This window comes from Mytilus galloprovincialis, chromosome 9, assembly GCF_965363235.1.
Source record: "Mytilus galloprovincialis chromosome 9, xbMytGall1.hap1.1, whole genome shotgun sequence".
NCBI lineage: Eukaryota > Metazoa > Mollusca > Bivalvia > Mytilida > Mytilidae > Mytilus > Mytilus galloprovincialis.
Genome location: NC_134846.1, coordinates 71,612,650 through 71,632,153, shown reverse-complemented (window position 1 = coordinate 71,632,153; position 19,504 = coordinate 71,612,650). Strand labels below are relative to the sequence as shown.

General features: G+C 30.9%; 1 protein-coding gene across 4 annotated transcripts in view; it reads left to right on the top strand.

Moving 5' to 3' along the window:
* Positions 1-19,504, top strand: part of LOC143045838 (V-type proton ATPase 116 kDa subunit a 1-like) — a 32,617-nt gene that overhangs the window by 1,888 nt on the left and 11,225 nt on the right. For 2 of the 4 annotated variants that reach the window (XM_076218631.1, XM_076218629.1), the window contains exons 3-18: positions 190-268; positions 622-848; positions 2,274-2,483; positions 3,252-3,334; positions 4,047-4,140; positions 4,479-4,691; positions 5,090-5,240; positions 6,904-7,043; positions 10,075-10,211; positions 11,357-11,450; positions 11,771-11,889; positions 12,473-12,624; positions 13,575-13,717; positions 14,468-14,572; positions 18,363-18,428; positions 19,100-19,150. In XM_076218631.1, coding sequence (XP_076074746.1) covers positions 190-268; positions 622-848; positions 2,274-2,483; positions 3,252-3,334; positions 4,047-4,140; positions 4,479-4,691; positions 5,090-5,240; positions 6,904-7,043; positions 10,075-10,211; positions 11,357-11,450; positions 11,771-11,889; positions 12,473-12,624; positions 13,575-13,717; positions 14,468-14,572; positions 18,363-18,428; positions 19,100-19,150 — 2,064 coding nt within the window. The remainder of the gene's footprint in view (positions 1-189; positions 269-621; positions 849-2,273; positions 2,484-3,251; positions 3,335-4,046; positions 4,141-4,478; positions 4,692-5,089; positions 5,241-6,903; positions 7,044-10,074; positions 10,212-11,356; positions 11,451-11,770; positions 11,890-12,472; positions 12,625-13,574; positions 13,718-14,467; positions 14,573-18,362; positions 18,429-19,099; positions 19,151-19,504) is intronic. The other 2 variants (XM_076218633.1, XM_076218632.1) reach the window with 1 other exon arrangement.

The following is a 19,504-nucleotide window of genomic DNA, read 5'->3' as shown; positions in this document are numbered from 1 at the left end:
GGATGTTTTTTTTTTTAATGTTCTGATTTCCAAAATTGCCATCAGACAGCCTACATTACATGTATATGATCCATTTTACTATTAATTAGTATGATTTGATGGTATGCAAATGATAAATGAATTGAGATTAAGTTAGTATGATATTTTGAAGAAATTAAAATAATGATACACATATATAATTGATTTCAGCTGAATCCAGATGTAAATGCTTTCCAGAGGAAATTTGTCAGTGAAATTTTGAGATGTGATGAAATGGAAAGGAGATTAAGTAAGTACAACTTAAAGTATTGTGAATTCATTTATTTTTTGTCGATACTGATTTTTGTTTTGAGGAAAAGTTGTATGTTTGCCAATTTTTAATTTTGTGTTGTAGCCAAAGTCCCTATACAGACCTATAGTAAATTTGTACTTCATTGGTTGCATTACTGCTTTTCATATGTTCCTGGGCAACAAAATATTTCAAAAATTGCATTAAATATGATATATTTGAAATTTAAGGTGTAATGAATTTTCATGGCATTCACTTTGCTGATTTCTGAATGTTAAGTATACTCATTGAAATTCAGTGCAGGGTAAAGGTGAGCTCAATGCATTCACTTTTTTTTCTTTTGCTGTTTACAGGGTACATTGAGAAGGAACTGAAGAAAGAAGAGTTGAAAATCCCAGACACTGATGAAAATCCTACTGCTCCAGCTCCTAAAGAGATGATTGATTTGGAGGCAACATTTGAGAAGATAGAATCAGAGTTGAGGGAGGTGAACACCAATGCAGAGGCTTTAAAACGGAACTTCTTAGAGCTATCAGAGCTAAAAGAAGTTCTGAAGAAAACACAGGTTTTCTTTCAAGAGGTATATACTGGTCTTTTCAAAATATAATCATGTATTTTATCAGTGCAGTGCTTAATAAAAGAAGGAATATTGTTTGTTGTTTCACTTTCAAATATTGAAAGTCAAGGACCTTTTCCCCATGGTTGACTTAACACAGCAGAAAGAAAGTCAGGGCAAGGTAGAAGAGGGTGTGATCTTCAGTTTAACAATCAGACAAATATCTTGATTTTTATTACAGCATATAAATGATAGACTTTAGGACATCCAGCTGACTTTTTGGTAAAATGTTATTATCTTACAGTAGTGTCTATATGTTATTTAATTTTCAGGCATGATCAACATGAATGTTATTGTCTATGGGACAATCAAATAATAATAATAATAAATTCTTTATTTAAAATTTAAAGAGGATAAACACAGTTAGTTACAATTACTAATCTTCCCTGAGGCCCTCATATACATGTATACAATACAAGTAAAAAAAAATAATAATAATAATAAGAGAAAGAAGCAAACATACAACATATGAACACAATTGTATAGACATAATATTTCAGTGTACATGTACCATGATTGAAAGATATAAAACAGTTACAGATTGCATGTAGCAATGTGTAGTAAATAGATATATAATATACAAATCATTAAAATCATACATTCTAAGAGTAATAGTTGCAATCATTTCAGACTGAGTATTGGGACTGTCTCAAGTATTGTTTTATAATTTGTTTAAAAGAATACATGTTTTGCACTTTATGCATTTCATACGGTAGTCTGTTCCATAAAACTGTTCCAGAATAAGCAAAAGATTTTTTAAACAGTTCAGTTTTTGGCTTTGGAACTATCAAATTACCTTGAGTAACACCCCTTAAGGCATAAGGATTATTAACAGATATAAGTTGAAACTTTTGAGATAAGTACTGTGGTGCTTCTTTCCGCATACATTTAAATAGCAATAAATATTTGTGGTATTTGATTCTGTTTTCTACTGTCATCCATCCAAGTTCTTTAAATAAGGGGGCTGATGGGGATAATGGGTCTGCATCAGAAATTAATCTTGCTGATCTTTTTTGAAGTTTTAATATTCTTACTATCCCTTCATTTTTACATTCTCCCCCAAACAATACAGCAGTAATCGATGAGCGGCAGAATATACCCATTACATGTATAATATGCTTTCCTGGCATTGATATCTAAAAATTTCTTTAATTTTATTTTAGAAAAAAGGTATGTTCTTGATGAAAAGCTAGCACAAATTTGATCAATTTGATTTTTCCAGCTAAGTGTGCTGTCAATTTTAACACCTAATATGGCTACTAAAATAAAGACACTGCGAATGTATTATATCTGATTATAAGATTTATATGATATAGGTTCGTAAACAGGTTCATGCATATACACTAATAAACAATAGCTGACTAACATTCCTTAATCTTTTTTCCTAAGCATGGACAACATAACATTATTGGAGATGCTCAACATGCTCTAGGACAGGGGGAGGATACCCAGACTGGTAATATACAGTTAGGATTTGTAGCTGGAGTCATTCCCAGAGAAAGGATGCCAGCTTTTGAGAGAATGTTATGGTTTGCTTGTCGTGGTAATGTCTTCCTTAGATATGAGGAGATTCCTCAAGTCCTTGAAGATCCTGTCACTGTAAGTTATTTCCCTTTTAACTTGATGGATTTTTCGTAACTTATTGTCCATTGGCAAATGTTACAACATATTGAAGACGATAACTTATAAATAATGCTTCAATGTAAGGATCTGAAATGTTAGCTGAATTCCTGAATGAGTATACAATAGGCATATTTATTTGTGAGGGTCTGAAAGTAACCATACAAATATCTCTAACAGTCTATTTTGAACAGCTGTTGTTTTTTTATGCATTTATATAGCATGGAATTTTCCAACAATCTTTATTTTTACTGTCATTACTTATCAGACTTGACATGTGTATTTATACAGCCAAACCAATATTCCAACAGCACAAACTGCATTGTCTTCTCCCTTTAAGAGACAAAAGGAAATGAAAAAAGTACATATAACAACTATGATATCTTATCTCCTTCTGAACTAGTTCATTTGATAGAAAATAAAGGATATACATCTATGACACAAAATAAGTACAAACTAACAAAAATGATAGGAAAAGTGCTGTTATCCCTATTCTTCATCTCAAATCGGCCTTCTACACAGAGCAAAGAAGAAAAATAAAATTAGAGATACATATGTATAAGGTAAACATCAATTATGATGATTTTCTGTCCTTTTTCTTTACCTTCAAGAACTTGAGGGAGATTATATGTTTATCCTGAGTTATTGTTTTGAGAACAAAATTTGTCTTGAGTCATGTGAGTGGTATGTTTAAGAAAGGTTTCACTGTAAGACTCAGAATTAGTAACTGTCTTTTGTTTGTTTTAGGGAGATGGAATCCACAAGTCTGTATTCATCATTTTCTTCCAAGGAGACCAGCTGAAGTCTCGAGTTAGGAAAATCTGTGAAGGGTAAGTCAGAATAATAAGTTACAGTTTTAAACATAGTTTAGGAACTAGTTTTGATGACTAAACATCATCTTCATCATGATTGTGAAGAAACGTTGGAAGAACAGAATACATTGAAGACAGGCATTGCCATTCAAGATTAAAAAGGATGAATAACCTTTGTAGGTGGCTTCTTTTAAAAAAAAATATGTGACATTCCATGAACTTTTATTTTTAAGCCATCTGCTTAAAAATAAACTAAAAGAAAGCACTTGTTATCATTGAATTTGAAAAAATCTTGAAAGATTAGCCAATACAATTTAGTCATAATGAACAACTTTGCAAGAAAAAATATGTGTAATGGGACAAAAATATAAACTATAATTTTACATTTTTAATCAAGACTTACAGAAAACAAGTTTTTTTTCCTGATATTGACTGTGGCATTGATGTTGTATAACTTGTTTATGTAATAATCATATAGTTAAACTCATATGTCATGAAATCTTTTGATTGATTGATTGTTGGTTGCTTAACATCCAGTGGCCATGAGATCTTTTGATAATAAGAAATAGGATACAGGCAATTTCTGAAATTGTTATCATTATCCTGATTATTCATTTGATTGAATATTTTTGCATAAAAATGCTTAAAAGGTGCATTAAAAAAAGCTAAAAGTGTATATACATTTTAATTGAAATGTTAGAGATGCCTTGATAGCTAACATGTTTTTCAGATTCAAGGCAACTTTGTATCCCTGTCCAGAAAACCCACAGGAGAGAAATGAAATGTTAAATGGTGTATCAACAAGACTTGAAGATCTTAAAACAGTAAGAACTGACCTGTATCTCATAAAATGCGAAAAAGGTTGAATAATGCATTACAAGGTTAACAATAAGGACTTCAAGAAAATGCATTCCCTTCTAAGGATAAGTACTTTCAAAAGAAAGTTGTGAATTTGACATATCCAAGCTTCACATGCTATTTATAATTAGGTATGGCTATGATTTTAAACTGAACGTTTGATTAGAAAGTTCTAAATACTGTTAGATATTCCATCCATACATTTGAGCATTTCGTAATCAATAATTTAGCTTGTGTTTCTTTGCTACTTATGAAGCAGAGTGTGATTAAACAGAAAGTAGATGTGTTTAAAATTATTTTGTAGGTCTTAAACCAGACAAAGGACCATCGTAACCGTGTTTTGGTTGGAGTTCAGAAAGAGATAACAGCCTGGATTATCAAAGTCAAGAAAATTAAAGCTATCTACCATACGCTCAATATGTGTAACTTTGATTTGTCACATAACAGTCTGATTGCTGAGTGTTGGTGCCCTGTTATGGCTTTAGAGGATGTTCAAAGAGGATTAAAACATGGAACGGTATGTATCAACCTCATTTCAAAGATTCAAAATATTGATACAACTTTGCAAATATTATCATCATATATATATATTAAATGCTTAAATTCTAATAAAAATATACAATATATAGTTTCATATATAAAGATAAGAAGTTGTGATATGATCGTCAATGAGACAACTCTCCACAAGAGACAAAAAAACACTGCATTCACACAGCACGAGTAACTAACCCTGCAGTAGATATGGAAATAAATAGATGCGGTATAACTGCCAATGAGACAACTCTCCCAAGAGAACAAATAAAGTTTACAAAAAAAACAAAAAAAAACAAAAAAAAATATTTAACATTTTATTTTACAACTGTAATATTTTCTTGGTTAAAGTTTAATGTTGAAGTTTATATTTTTGGTATGTAGGAGTTAAGTGGCAGCACTGTCCCATGTATTCTTCACCGTATGGATACAAAGGAGACACCACCAACCTACTTCATCACAAACAAGTTCACCGTAGTTTTCCAGGACATAGTTGATGCCTATGGTATAGCTACATACCAAGAAGTCAATCCAGGTAAGTACATTACAAACAAGTTCACTCAAGTCTTCCAGGTCATAGTTGATGCCTATGGTATAGCTACATACCAAGAAGTCAATCCAGGTAAGTACATTACAAACAAGTTCACTCAAGTCTTCCAGGTCATAGTTGATGCCTATGGTATAGCTACATACCAAGAAGTCAATCCAGGTAAGTACATTACAAACAAGTTCACTCAAGTCTTCCAGGTCATAGTTGATGCCTATGGTATAGCTACATACCAAGAAGTCAATCCAGGTAAGTACATTACAAACAAGTTCACTCAAGTCTTCCAGGTCATAGTTGATGCCTATGGTATAGCTACATACCAAGAAGTCAATCCAAGTAAGTACATTACAAACAAGTACATACCAAGAAGTCAATCCAGGTAAGTTAACTCTCATACAACATTTTTGTTGACAAGTTTGGTCTTTATGTTTAATACTGTGGATTCATTAATACTCCTGGGATACCATTAATACTCCTGAGATACCATTAATACTCCTGGGATACCATTAATACTCCTGAGATACCATTAATACTCCTGGGATACCATTAATACTCCTGAGATACCATTAATACTCCTGGGATACCATTAATACTCCTGGGATACCATAAATACTCCTGAGATACCATTAATACTCCTGGGATACCATTAATACTCCTGGGATACCATTAATATTCCTGGGATACCATTAATACTCCTGGGATACCATTACTCCTGGGATACCATTAATACTCCTGGGATACCATTAATACTCCTGGGATACCATTACTCCTGGGATACCATTAATACTCCTGGGATACCACTAATACTCCTGGGATACCATTAATACTCCTGGGATACCATTACTCCTGGGATACCATTAATACTCCTGGGATACCATTACTCCTGGGATACCATTAATACTCCTGGGATACCATTACTCCTGGGATACCATTAATACTCCTGGGATATCATTAATACTCCTGGGATACCATTAATACTCCTGGGAATTAATACTCCTGGGATACCATTAATACTCCTGGGATACCATTAATACTGGTATACCATTAAATACTCCTGGGATACCATTAATACTCCTGGGATACCATTACTCCTGGATACCATTAATACTCCTGGGATACCATTAATACTCCTGGGATACCAATCTAAGTTGATTTCATGTGTTTAGGTGAGCCACGAATTTCAATACTTAACAAAGTACACATTTTCTTTTAGCTAATATGTAGACATTGGCAAAACCATGCAATCAAATATACACGAAAACACAATTTTTCAACAATCCACGTAAAGTGGTACCCACAAAAATAAATGAATCCACAGCATAGAGGATATGGAATGGACTACTAGCAGAAAATAAAAGTCCATGTGAAAATTCGATAGAATACTGCTGTAATTAAAATTTAGACTCGGCTCTATGAAGACAATTATATGTACATTTTCTTTGCTCTGAACATGACAATGTATAAAAAATGGATTTTGATGTCCCATTCTGGCAACAGAATTTTCTGAAAAGGGAAAGCAAAGTTAAAACTAATTAGTTTCTGTCGACAGCCAGTTCACCCTATATTATAGGGTGAATTAGTGTCCTTTGTCGACAACCAGTTTATTGATGATTTATAGCATAATCTTATACTTTTCATAATTTTCTTTCAGCACTGTACACGATTATATCTTTCCCATTTTTGTTTGCTGTAATGTTTGGGGATGTTGGTCATGGTACTATCATGTTCCTGTTTGGACTTTGTCTGGTGTTGATGGAGAAAAAACTGATTTCCATGAAGGTCAAAGATGAGGTAGGTTAGGTTAAAGAAGACATATATAGATACAATCTACAATATATCAAAAGAATGTGTTATCCTATGAGGTATCATACTTTTTGGGATTGTATACACTGGAATAATTGATAACAAATTTCTGACAGCTAACATTTTGATGTTATAACTGTTAACCAACTTATTTTTCATGAGCAATTTATTTTCTTGACTTTGGCAAGTAAAAAGTTTCGTGAATATGTTAAACTTGGATTTTTCCTTCCTCAACAACATCAAATATATTTGAGAAGTGGTCTAGAAAGGGCTAATTGCCAAGTAAAGTATCCGTGAAAATAAGTTGGTTTACAGTACTTAATATGACAAGTGCAGACTATTTTGAAAGAAATTGTAAATGTTTGTGCTTATATTGTAACACTCATTGACTCATATGTTCCTAATTAACAAAAGAAAAAAAGTAACTAGAAATGAGAAAAAAGAAAATAAATATTTTCATTGTTTTATTTCAAAGCTTCGCCAATAATAAAAGAGGGTCGTTTTCTGGTCTATACATGGTTAATCTGTCATTTCAATATTGGCTAGAGATTCTGGTTAATGTAGTGTACCAATAAAAATTGTGACTACATCAACTTAAAACTTAATTCAGATGTTCATCATGATGTTAGTACATTTTAATTATTTGCCAAATAACTGTTTTGACCTCTATTTGGCATTTTAACATGGAAATATTAGTGTGAATTCCAGTACCTCTTCAGATTTAAGTTTTTGGTTTAAACAATTTACTATTTAGTTGTGGTCATATCAGCTCAAAACCAAACACGTTCATACAGATGTGAAGCTTTTTATACGACCGCAAAAATTTTAATTTTTTCGTCGTATATTGCTATCACATTGGCGTCGTCGTCGTCGTCGTCCGAATACTTTTAGTTTTCGCACTGTAACTTTAGTAAAAGTGAATAGAAATCTATGAAATTTTAACACAAGGTTTATGACCACAAAAGGAAGGTTGGGATTGATTTTGGGAGTTTTGGTCCCAACATTTTATAGGAATTAGGGGCCAAAAAGGGCCCAAATAAGCATTTTCTTGGTTTTCGCACTATAACTTTAGTTTAAGAAAGTAGAAATCTATGAAATTTTGACACAAGGTTTATGACCTCAAAAGGAAGGTTGGGATTGATTTTGGGAGTATTAATTCAAACGGTTTAGCAATTAGGGGCCAAAAAAGGGCCCAAATAAGCATTATTCTTGGTTTTCGCACAATAACTTTAGTATAAGTAAATAGAAATCAATGAAATTTTAAGACAAGGTTTATGACCACAAAAGGAAGGTTGGGATTGATTTTGGGAGTTGAGGTCTGAACAGTTTAGGAATTAGGGGCCAAAAAGGGGCCCAAGTAAGCATTAATCTTGGTTTTCCCACCATAACTTTAGTATAAGTAAATAGAAATCTATGAAATTTAAACACAAGGTTTATGACCAATAAAGGAAGGTTGGGTTTGATTTTGGCAGTTTTGGTCCTAACAGTTTAGGAATAAGGGGCCCAAAGGGTCCAAAATTGAACTTTGTTTGATTTCATCAAAAATTGAATAATTGGGGTTCTTTGATATGCCAAATCTAACTGTGTATGTAGATTCTTAATTTTTGGTCCCGTTTTCAAATTGGTCTACATTAAGGTCCAAAGGGTCCAAAATTAAACTTAGTTTGATTTTAACAAAAATTGAATCCTTGGGGTTCTTTGATATGCTGAATCTAAAAATGTACTTAGATTTTTGATTATTGGCCCAGTTTTCAAGTTGGTCCAAATCGGGGTCCAAAATTAAACTTTGTTTGATTTCATCAAAAATTGAATAATTTGGGGTTCTTTGATATGCCAAATCTAACTGTGTATGTAGATTCTTAATTTTAAGTCCCATTTTCAAATTGGTCTACATTAAAGTCCAAAGGGTCCAAAATTAAACTAAGTTTGATTTTAACAAAAATTGAATTCTTGGGCTTTTTTGATATGCTGAATCTAAACATGTACTTAGATTTTTTTATTATGGGCCCAGTTTTCAAGTTGGTTCAAATCAGGATCCAAAATTATTATATAAAGTATTGTGCAATAGCAAGAAATTTTCAATTGCACAGTATTCAGCAATAGCAAGAAACCTTCAATTGCACAGTATTGTGCAATAGCAAGACATTTTCAATTGCACAGTATTGCGCAATAGCAAGAAATCTTCAATTGCACAGTATTGTGCAATAGCAAATATTTTCAATTGCACAGTATTGCGCAATAGCAAGAAATATCTAATTGCACAATATTGTGCAATAACAAGAAATTTTCAATTGATTGGAGTTATCTTTCTTTGTCCAGAATAGTAGTTGAATCAACTTAAATCATTGTTTTATACAATATACAATGTATATTCACTTTTACTACCAACTGATAAATTAAAACAATCTTTACCATTCAGTGATAACGAGCACCTTTTGTTACATTTTAATATTTTATGATGTATTTAAATGAGTAGTTATTGTTGCAAACTCCATTAGAAATTTAAATTGAGATCAGTTTTGGAAAAGGGAAAGGGGGATGTGAAAAAAAAATGGAGAGGGGGGGTTAAATTTTTCTCATTTCAGATTTCATAAAGAAAAAAAAAAAATTCTTCAAACATTTTTTTGAGAGGATTAATATTCAACAGCATAGTGAATTGCTCAAAGGCAAAAAAAGTATTTTAAGTTCATTAGACCACATTCATTCTGTGTCAGAAACCTATGCTGTGTCAACTATTTAATCACAATCCAAATTTAGAGCTGAATCCAGCTTGAATGTTGTGTCCATACTTGCCCCAACTGTTCAGGGTTCAACCTCTGTGGTCGTATAAAGCTGTGCCCTGCGGAGCATCTGGTTTTAGATAATATTCCAAACTAACTTTTGACCCTAATTTGACAGGCAACTGAACATGAAAATCTGATAGTCTGAGTATGCATGATGTCCTTTCCAAATATACTCTTGGTTTTTAATGAAATTACAGATATGTTTATAAAAGACAATTATTTTTTTTCAATTCCAGATTGCCCTCACTTTCATTAATGGACGGTATATAATTTTGATGATGGGAGCATTTTCAATGTATACAGGACTTATATATAATGACATTTTCTCTAAGTCATTGAACCTGTTTGGATCCTCATGGTACCCATATTACAAGTAAGTACCTTGTCTGTAATAATCTTGTTAGTAACTGTGACAGCATCATGTTTTTTCATGAAATTAGGAAATATCTTTGATAATGGTTTGCTGTCTGGTGAAAAACTACATTAAAATGGAGGCCCTTCAAATGTCTTCTCCATTCTTATCATTTGAAATAGTTTTAACTGTTAAATATCACAGCAACAGATGTTTCTTAAAATTATTTGAATCACAGTTGATTCAGATATTTTGGCGATTTCAAGAAAAACAGTTGTGATTAAACTTTGGTAGTTAAAAGAAAAGTAAAACAATATTGGAGTATGTTGACCCTTCAAATTATACAATATGTGTAAAGGTTTTTCGCTCATTTGATTACATTAATTTGTAAAATTATTTTGATGACATTTTGGTGTGTTTTAAAAATTTTGGCACTTTTATTTTAGGGTCCAAAATTAAATAAATGAAAGCGTGACTAAAGCTTCTTTATAAGCTTATTATACATGCGAGCATAAGAACAAATTTAAAAAAAAGATATGATAAGAAATTTAGTCAAGTTAAACAGTATTAGTGTTAAAGCAAACTATATCATTAATGTCAAGCAGTTACTTCAGCTTGTTATTTTGTATGATATAGGTGTAATACCTCCATTGATTTTCCCCTATCGCCTTTGTTATATTTGCACTTTTCAAAAAATTGTGTAGAATTTATCTTTGTTTCAAAAAAGAAATACTTGGCATGAGTAAAGTGTTATCCTGTTCCCTACTATAGACACCATTTTACATAACATTTGATTGCAAATAAGAAAATAATCAGCTTTTGAAGTTAGCCAATCAAATTTTCATCTCTTATTTACCTGTGTACAAGCTTTAGAAATCATGTAACCTCAAGTTCCAAATTATTTTATAGAAACCCCAAATATAAAATTAATTGTGCTTTGAAATACCCAAGATATGTTTATGACCCAGAAATTTGTTACTGCAATGAAATGTAGGATTAACTACTGTCAACTGTCAAATTCAAGGGAATATATCTTTTCGACCCTTTTTCATATGCAACCGGATGTGACGTATAATGATTTGGTGTTATGACACCTATAGATGAATTTTGAAACATTGTTTATCAAATTATGTGAACTTAGGAAAGACATCTTTATATCTTTGTAGGAATACAACATTTGAAGTACAAAAGTCCTTTGTTTTGGACCCAGGAACTATGTATGATACTGAAAAAGGACCATATCCACTTGGTTTAGACCCTGTAAGTTATACTGATAGGGAAAAGATTAATGTTCATTCAATATATAATATCTCACTGTAATTCTCACAAATGATATGACCGTTTGCCCAAAAGAATGCATAAAGTGATCATGAAACATCATTCAATTCAAACTTTAATTTTATTTTCAATTTTACCTTGTTACGTTTAGTTTTTAAATCCCAATAATGTCAAACATAATATATGTTTAGAAAAACTATATTCTTTTCTAGAAGTTCTGGCAAGGAAGTAGCAAACATGTTAAGAAAAAGAGGAACAGAATATTTAATGAATGTTATTAAATGAATGTTTTTCTTTTTTAGATTTGGCAACCAGCAACCAATAAGATCACATTTACTAATTCATTTAAAATGAAACTATCAGTGATTCTGGGTATATCGCAGATGACACTAGGTGTACTACTAAGTCTTGTCAACCACGTGTAAGTACAATAACATATCAAAAGCACCAATTTCCAGTTCAGGGATTTTTGCTCTTGAGTTTGCAAAATAATCATTTTTGGTTTGTGAAGTAGAATATTTTCTACTGTGATGCCACAAACTGTTTCAGTTCTTTTAATTACAGACAATCTTGATATTGATATATATAAATAGCACACAGCTGAGAGAGTGATAGAGCAGATTGGTACTCTGAGAAAACATTGTCAACTCAGATGAAATCACTGTTCTAGAGTTATCCCCCTTTATAACTTCGAAAAATTGCTTTTTTTTTTGTTTCAGCACTTTAAATTAAAATTACCACATGCAAATGTTATGAAATTCATACACAATGCTAAGAACCAAAACTCACAGAAAGAGTTCAAATCTGGGCAGTGGATCACCTTAATAACTTGGAAAATTGCATTTCTTTTTTTGTTTCCGCTCTAGCAATTGAATCAAATGCACTTAAAAGCATTTGCATGTATTATAAGTAAACTTGAGCATAGGCATTCATATCCTTGGACTTTTTTTTCTCTTTTAATGTACTTTTCATATTATTAGATAATGATATCTTCTATATTACAGATATTTCAAGAGAACTTTAGAAGCTTTAGTAGAATTTGTTCCATCATTGCTGTTTTTACTGTGCTTGTTTGGATACTTGGTTGGACTTGTGTTCTATAAATGGTTCTTGTTTAATCAGAAATGTACACAGTGTGCTCCTTCATTATTGATTCGTAAGTTCTATCTCAGTGTCAATATTATATGTTGTTTGGGATCTTTACCATTGTTTATAGGGAAATGAGCCCACATCTGATGTGACTAAGACTAAAAAGTCAATATTATATGTTGTTTGGGATCTTTACCATTGTTTATAGGGAAATGAGCCCACTTCTGATGTGACTAAGACTAAAAAGTCAATATTATATGTTGTTTGGGATCTTTACCATTGTTTATAGGGAAATGAGCCCACATCTGATGTGACTAAGACTGATTATTAAGTGTATCAAACCAAAATGTCCTGATTTCAACATCACTTACCCCTTTGCTTTTTGCTTTTTTTCACATGATATGTGGGTTTATATACTCTGTCAATGTAACCAATCAAATTGCAGTACTAGCCAGTATAATATAATTCCTTGTTGATGCTGAGTGATAAAAATAAGGTCAGTTGGATTACGATAAACACATTTTTTTGGGGCCTGATTGGTTGAATTCTGAGAAAGAAATTGTTGAAGTCTGCTGATAACATAATCTTTTTTGACACAATTTATTTGAAAAATTTGAATATTGGTTTGAATTGTCATTTCAGACAAATGAAATAAAGCAGTTTTAAGACTATAAAATAACCAGTTTTAAAACATCTGGAACATTTGTTATAAAAGATTCTACTTTATGTTTTGGGGTGCCACTCAGGATTTCTATACCCATTTAGGGAAACTAAATGATAGATTTGCATTTGCTCTGATAGCTTTAATGAAAAAAAAATTACAGTTTGGTTGATTTAAGTATGATTATAGAGCTTATAAGATGTACTGGGTGAAATTAAACAAATTGAAACAGTTTACAACGTATATTCAGGAAAATAATAAAACAGTAAAGAAATTCATTATTTGAAATGAGGTTGAAAGACAGAAGGCTCATATTTGTAAAATATTTAAAAAAAACATATTTTAAATTTATCTAGATTTTATCAACATGTTTTTGATGAAGTATCAGCCAGTGACAGAAATACCAGGGACTAATACAACTACTTTTGAATGTATAGAATATGACAAAGGTTTGGAGAAGCTACCATGCTCTTCACAGACTGTATTCTTTGATAACCAGGTTTGTATATTCCTGACCTTGACCAGATATCAAAATCTAATTCCAGTTTATACAACTGTAAATTCAGAAATTATTATTATTGCAAAAAATGCAACAGAGCTATAATCCCAATATTTAAACTCGCATTTTTGACATTTTTAATATGACTTAAAAGTGATTTTTCAAAATATTGCAAAAATTAAAATCTCATTTAAGTTCTAAAATAGGAAAATCGCAATAATGAATGCACACAATAATTTGTGAATTTATGTGGTAATTTGACAATTTTAAACATTGATTGATTCATTGAGGTCTTATCCAGTAAAAGGAATGTACAATTGAGGAACATTATAAATTTACTGTTTGACTTGTATATCATTATGGTATTGTTAGAAAGTATTGATTGGGGGGGGGGGGTCTGTCTCTCTTATGAAAGTAAAGGCTAAACTTATTGCTAAAACTTAATTCTGTTAATATTTATTTTGTTGTTATGATATTACAAACATATGTATATTTTATTAGTGTAACTTATTTTATGGCATTTGACAGATACATAAAACATTGAAAATAAATTTCTATTCAATCTGTACTGTAAATTTGAAAAATGTCATAAAGGGTTTATTTTTACTAACTCCTCTATTAAGATAATGATAGACATGATGGCCGGATTTACTTTTCAATATTGCATTTTATTTTATCATCCATAGTAATAATTGGATCATTGTTTTTTATTTGTATAAAATATTTAAACCATGTCTTTTTATTTTGTAGCAAATGATCCAAACTATTTTACTAGTAACAGGTGTGCTTATGGCTCCCATAATGCTGTGCGTAAAACCATTTGTTCTGAGGTCTAAACACAACGCTAAAGAAAGAGTTAGTATACAATAGAAAGTTTTTAAATTGTTTTTGTGATTGATTGCCTCGAAAAGAATAATGTAAATCTATTTTCAGGTGTTATAAAGCCATACATTTGTACAATTGAACTTAATCAATTTTTTACTGTTTTTGATGTATCCGATGCTTTGCTTATTACGAATAAGTAGTATTTATTTTTATCCATTCTTACTAAAAATGTAGCACAATGTTAATAGTCTATTCAGGATTTGACATTGTTTTCTTTAGATATATTTCACAATTGGATTTAAAAGCAAAAAATTATATACACTAAAATATAAAAACTAATTTCTGATTTCTATTTCTACTTTTAATTGATGAACGTATGTAGTCATTTGGTGTTATTATTTTTAGGTGTTAAATATTCAAGAATAAAAAGAGGAAACAAATTCTTACATTTAATGTTTCTAATATCATGTTGGTTTTTTTTTTTTTGAAAAATGATGAACCATCTAATATTACTAAAACATTCTATAAGAAAAGCACTAATGAACTATCTGGCTTCTTGAAGAATACATTTGTAGTTTGTATACATAAATGAGGCTATAAGGTAGCATATATTGTAAAGACAGCTATATGTTATACATAAATGAGGCTATAAGGTAGCATATATTGTAAAGACAGCTATATGTTAAAACTTTATTATGATTTTAACTGTTCATGGCAATGCTATTTTAGGACTTGGAAAAAGTAAGTATAAGCTGCTGGCTAAATTAAATATATTTATTTTAATTTCTATGAAATGATGTACTACAAATTGTTTTGTCTGATAGTCTGAGACCTTACGTAAGAAAGTGATGTTGACTTACTTGTTTTATAATTAAGCTTGCTAACTAATATAGGCAGTTCTTTTAGTGCAGTATAGGTATTCATATACATTTCTTCGTGGTGATACATGATTTGGATAATCCCATTACATATAGGAATATATAAGCATGATAAGTGAATATGAAGTAAAAGACTTGATAAGAACCATTCTATAAAGATTCAATAGTTTCATCAAAGGTTTGCTTTCTGATTGAAAATTTTGAATTGAACTCTATGATTTCGCAGAGGTCCACATACTTGACTAAGTCAAATTTGTGTCCTTAATTATGTTACTTAAAGAGACGGTTATGCTCATGATACTGGACATATAGTTTGGAGAGTTTTTTTATTTCAAATGAACAGAAAAAGGTGTCAGTTTTGATCTTTTAAGAAATAACATAGATGTGTAAACATTATTTTATTGTAAAAGGGTGTATTATGTGTGGGAAGCTTATTTTCACTGGTCTTATTTTGGAAGCTCAAGAACAAAAGTCACTTTATTAGGAAACATTATTTTGATTCTGAGCCTGCAAATGATTTCATGCTTGGTAGAGAAGCAACAAAGCAACAACTTCTAGTTTAAAAGTGTTTGAATAACCAAGATAGATTGGAAGCATATGACCTCAAACAAAAATTGTTAGCAAACTTCCATTGAACTAAAATGTTTGATCAGATTATTCAAAATGTACAGATTTTATAGATTTATGGTAGTTTTTAATTACATATTTAAACAATAATCAGTATATATATATTTCTAGAAACACAAGTTGCTTTGCCTTATATTTTCTACTGAAGTCTTTATACTGTAAATCAATGTTGGATACCATGTTGAAGTCAATTGCTAGTCTACTAGTTACCTCCCTTGATAGCTTAGTTTGTGATGTATAAGAGATAAAAAAAATTGTTTGTGTTTTAAAAAAATACAGTATGACTTACAGCAATTTTCTTAAATGGTATTATAGAATCTGTATCTAGTCTGTGACATTCAAATATATCACTTGCATGTAAGGCCATGAACAAATTGTTATAAAGCATCTATATCTTTGAAATGTTTGCACATTGACTATCTTGTTTAAAAACTTAAAAATACAGTTTGAAAATAAGAAAAGCATCAGGTTTGAGTTATTTTTACCATTTTTCAGAATCCATTATGATAAGGAATTCGAAATAATTCTGAAAGTGAAGTGATAAAAATAGGTGTCTACATAAACGTATTTACACTTTTGGTATTTAGCTGTATTTTGTCTCACCATGACCTTAGATCTGCTCTCGATAACCTTCTGATGTCAAGCAGTTTTTAGTTGTGAGGCCAAATTATATATAATACATGAAGTGAAACTGTGAACAAGCTAAAATAATCCTTTAGATATTATCTTCAAATAACTTGATTGTTTTTGTTAAATATTCTCAGCCTTCAAAGATTTCAATCTGATTAGTTATGGTTACAACCTAATTTAGTGGGAAAAGAAGCTGCTGCTAATGTTTTTGATATTGCTTATGTTTGCCTTTTCCCCTTCCATACAATCACTGCTTTAGGTGTTGGTTTACTATATATAATTGCATATGTTTGTCAGATGAGAAGTTTAGACTCCTAGGAGCCTCTGGTTCATTCGTTATGCTGGATGTCTTTTCCATACAGAAATTAAACTGGAACATATCTTGAAATTTACTACCCATTAACATTCTATTGGAAAAAATGCACAAGCATGATTATCATAGAACAAATTTTTTCTGTCAATATATTGTCAGATAACACAGCTAAATAACTGTAAAAAAGAAGATGTGGTATGATTGCCAATGAGACAACTATCCACAAAAGACCAAAATGACACAGACATTAACAACTATAGGTCACCGTACAGCCTTCAACAATGAGCAAAGCCCATACCGCATGTGCATGTTTTAACTGGTAAAGAGTTTTCTTAAGCATGTTTTTTTTTAAAAGAATTAAAATTAAACATCAATAACATTTGTACTACACTATTCTACTTTTTCATTTGCTAGAAGGTCTAATAGAGATCATTCAAGATACGTAAAAAGTATATATTCTCATTTCTTGGTCTTGAAATGTAGATTTCTATTCATCAGTCCATAAACATATACAGAAATTTCACTGTAAGAAATAAATGTTTGGGAATGTTTCTTATAGTTTTGTGACAAAATTGATATTACGTCCCTGTTTATAAAATTTTACCTTTATCTGCACCAACACCTGTTTCAAATGATCATACTTAAAACAGGCTTATCATGTAGTCATAACATAACATTTTGTGGAACATCAGCTTGCAGTGAGCTTTCTAACATCATGCATAAATAATTACAGTAAAATTGATAATGAATATTATAAACTACTGCCACTGGGTACATGGTTATTGTAATACATATACGTGTATATCACTTATACTTGCAGTGCACATAATATTCATAAAGTCTAAACTAGACAATAGACCTAATGGCTATTTGGGGATCTATGACACTTGACGTGAGAATTTGGACACTTCAACGATTGACATCATACAACAATCACTTTACATTTCTGGTGTCAGACATTTTCTTTTTTGATAGCAAAATTTTACACACACTTCTATAATATCCAGTAATGGTGGATAAATAACGATATGGTGTATAATGCTTAGTCAAATTTCCAGTGAATTGAACAGTAGAACCACTAACTGTTAATAAAGCATTTTTGCTGATGGGTCAGTTATGGTTTCTAGATTGACACTCCATTCCTATTAGACCTGTCTGCGAAGTACATTTATTGTTGCCCTTTGTTATCCTGCATGGTTTGTTGATATACAATAAAAAGACTGGTGTGGAAGTTTTCATTTAAACTGGATGTCTTAGTCTAATAAATTATTTTAAAATTTATTGCCTTGGAATACTTTTGACCCAGTCCAGAGAATAACATCTGAAAGACAAATAACAAGAGTTGTTCCTAAAGAGATTCTTTTTATTACAGAGGAAGCAAGGTTTGGGAGCCGTATCAGAAAGAGCTTTGATTTCTCAGGAGGAAATGCCAGATAATGTAAGTTTCCATAGCAACAGAGTAAAAGAAAATAGCAAATGTAACAATTCACCCCTGTACCATTGAATACTTACTATTGTTCACTAAAATAGATAGGTATAATACATGTATATATGTTTTAATTTGACTTTACTGCTTTGCTTTAATGACTTTAATTATAGCTCTTTATTATGTAATTTTAATTAGCTAATAATTTTTTATTTGAAATGTTAAAATGTTTGCTTTGAGAAAAAGGCATGACAAAGATCTAACATTCATTTACTACATATGTACATGTATATATTGTGTTTTTTTGTGTCTTTGCAACTTGCAAATATAAAAAAAAAACAGAATTGCATGGCTTAGATGCATGTTTTCAATAACTAGTTTAAAGTATTATTTCATGCCTTTTAACAATTGTGATATACGATTTTAGCTTGACCTTTAGTTCATTCGTTTGCTAATATTATAAAGAGTTTTTGTTTAACATAATTTTAGAATGAGTTATTTTATAAAGAGTTGCATGTATCTACAACATTCAAATGAACATTTCTAGGTAGCGTGTAAAAAATTTGCATCTATATGAAGTCTGTCCTAAATCTTTGGCGATTACATTGAAACTCTGTTACTTTGTGTGTGTGTGTGTGTTTATACTCAGATATGAATACTAACTGTGTGTTTTCTCTAATCAGTCATCAATGTCTGTTGACAAACCGACCAAGTCAGACATTGAACTTAAATCGGTAAGTCTATCGTGCATGCTATATACATATATATTCCAGAATTAGTATGACTGAGCCATGGATTCCATTGTTTTAGTTTGCTCAATGAATATGGTTGTCCATGGTTCAGTACATTATTTACAGGGACTATAATGTTTGAACCACAATAAGAATGATTTTGCATTATTATCAAGTAGTAATTCCTAGGATCATTTATAGTTATCACCTTGTACTTTATTCAGATAGTTCATATTTTTAATTGCAAGATATTTTGCTTGATATAAGATTGCAGTGCATTTCACTTGTAGATTATCTAGTCTTTGATCCTTTAAATTGTCTATGGATCTATGGCTGGTTATTCCTTTAGCTCCTGGA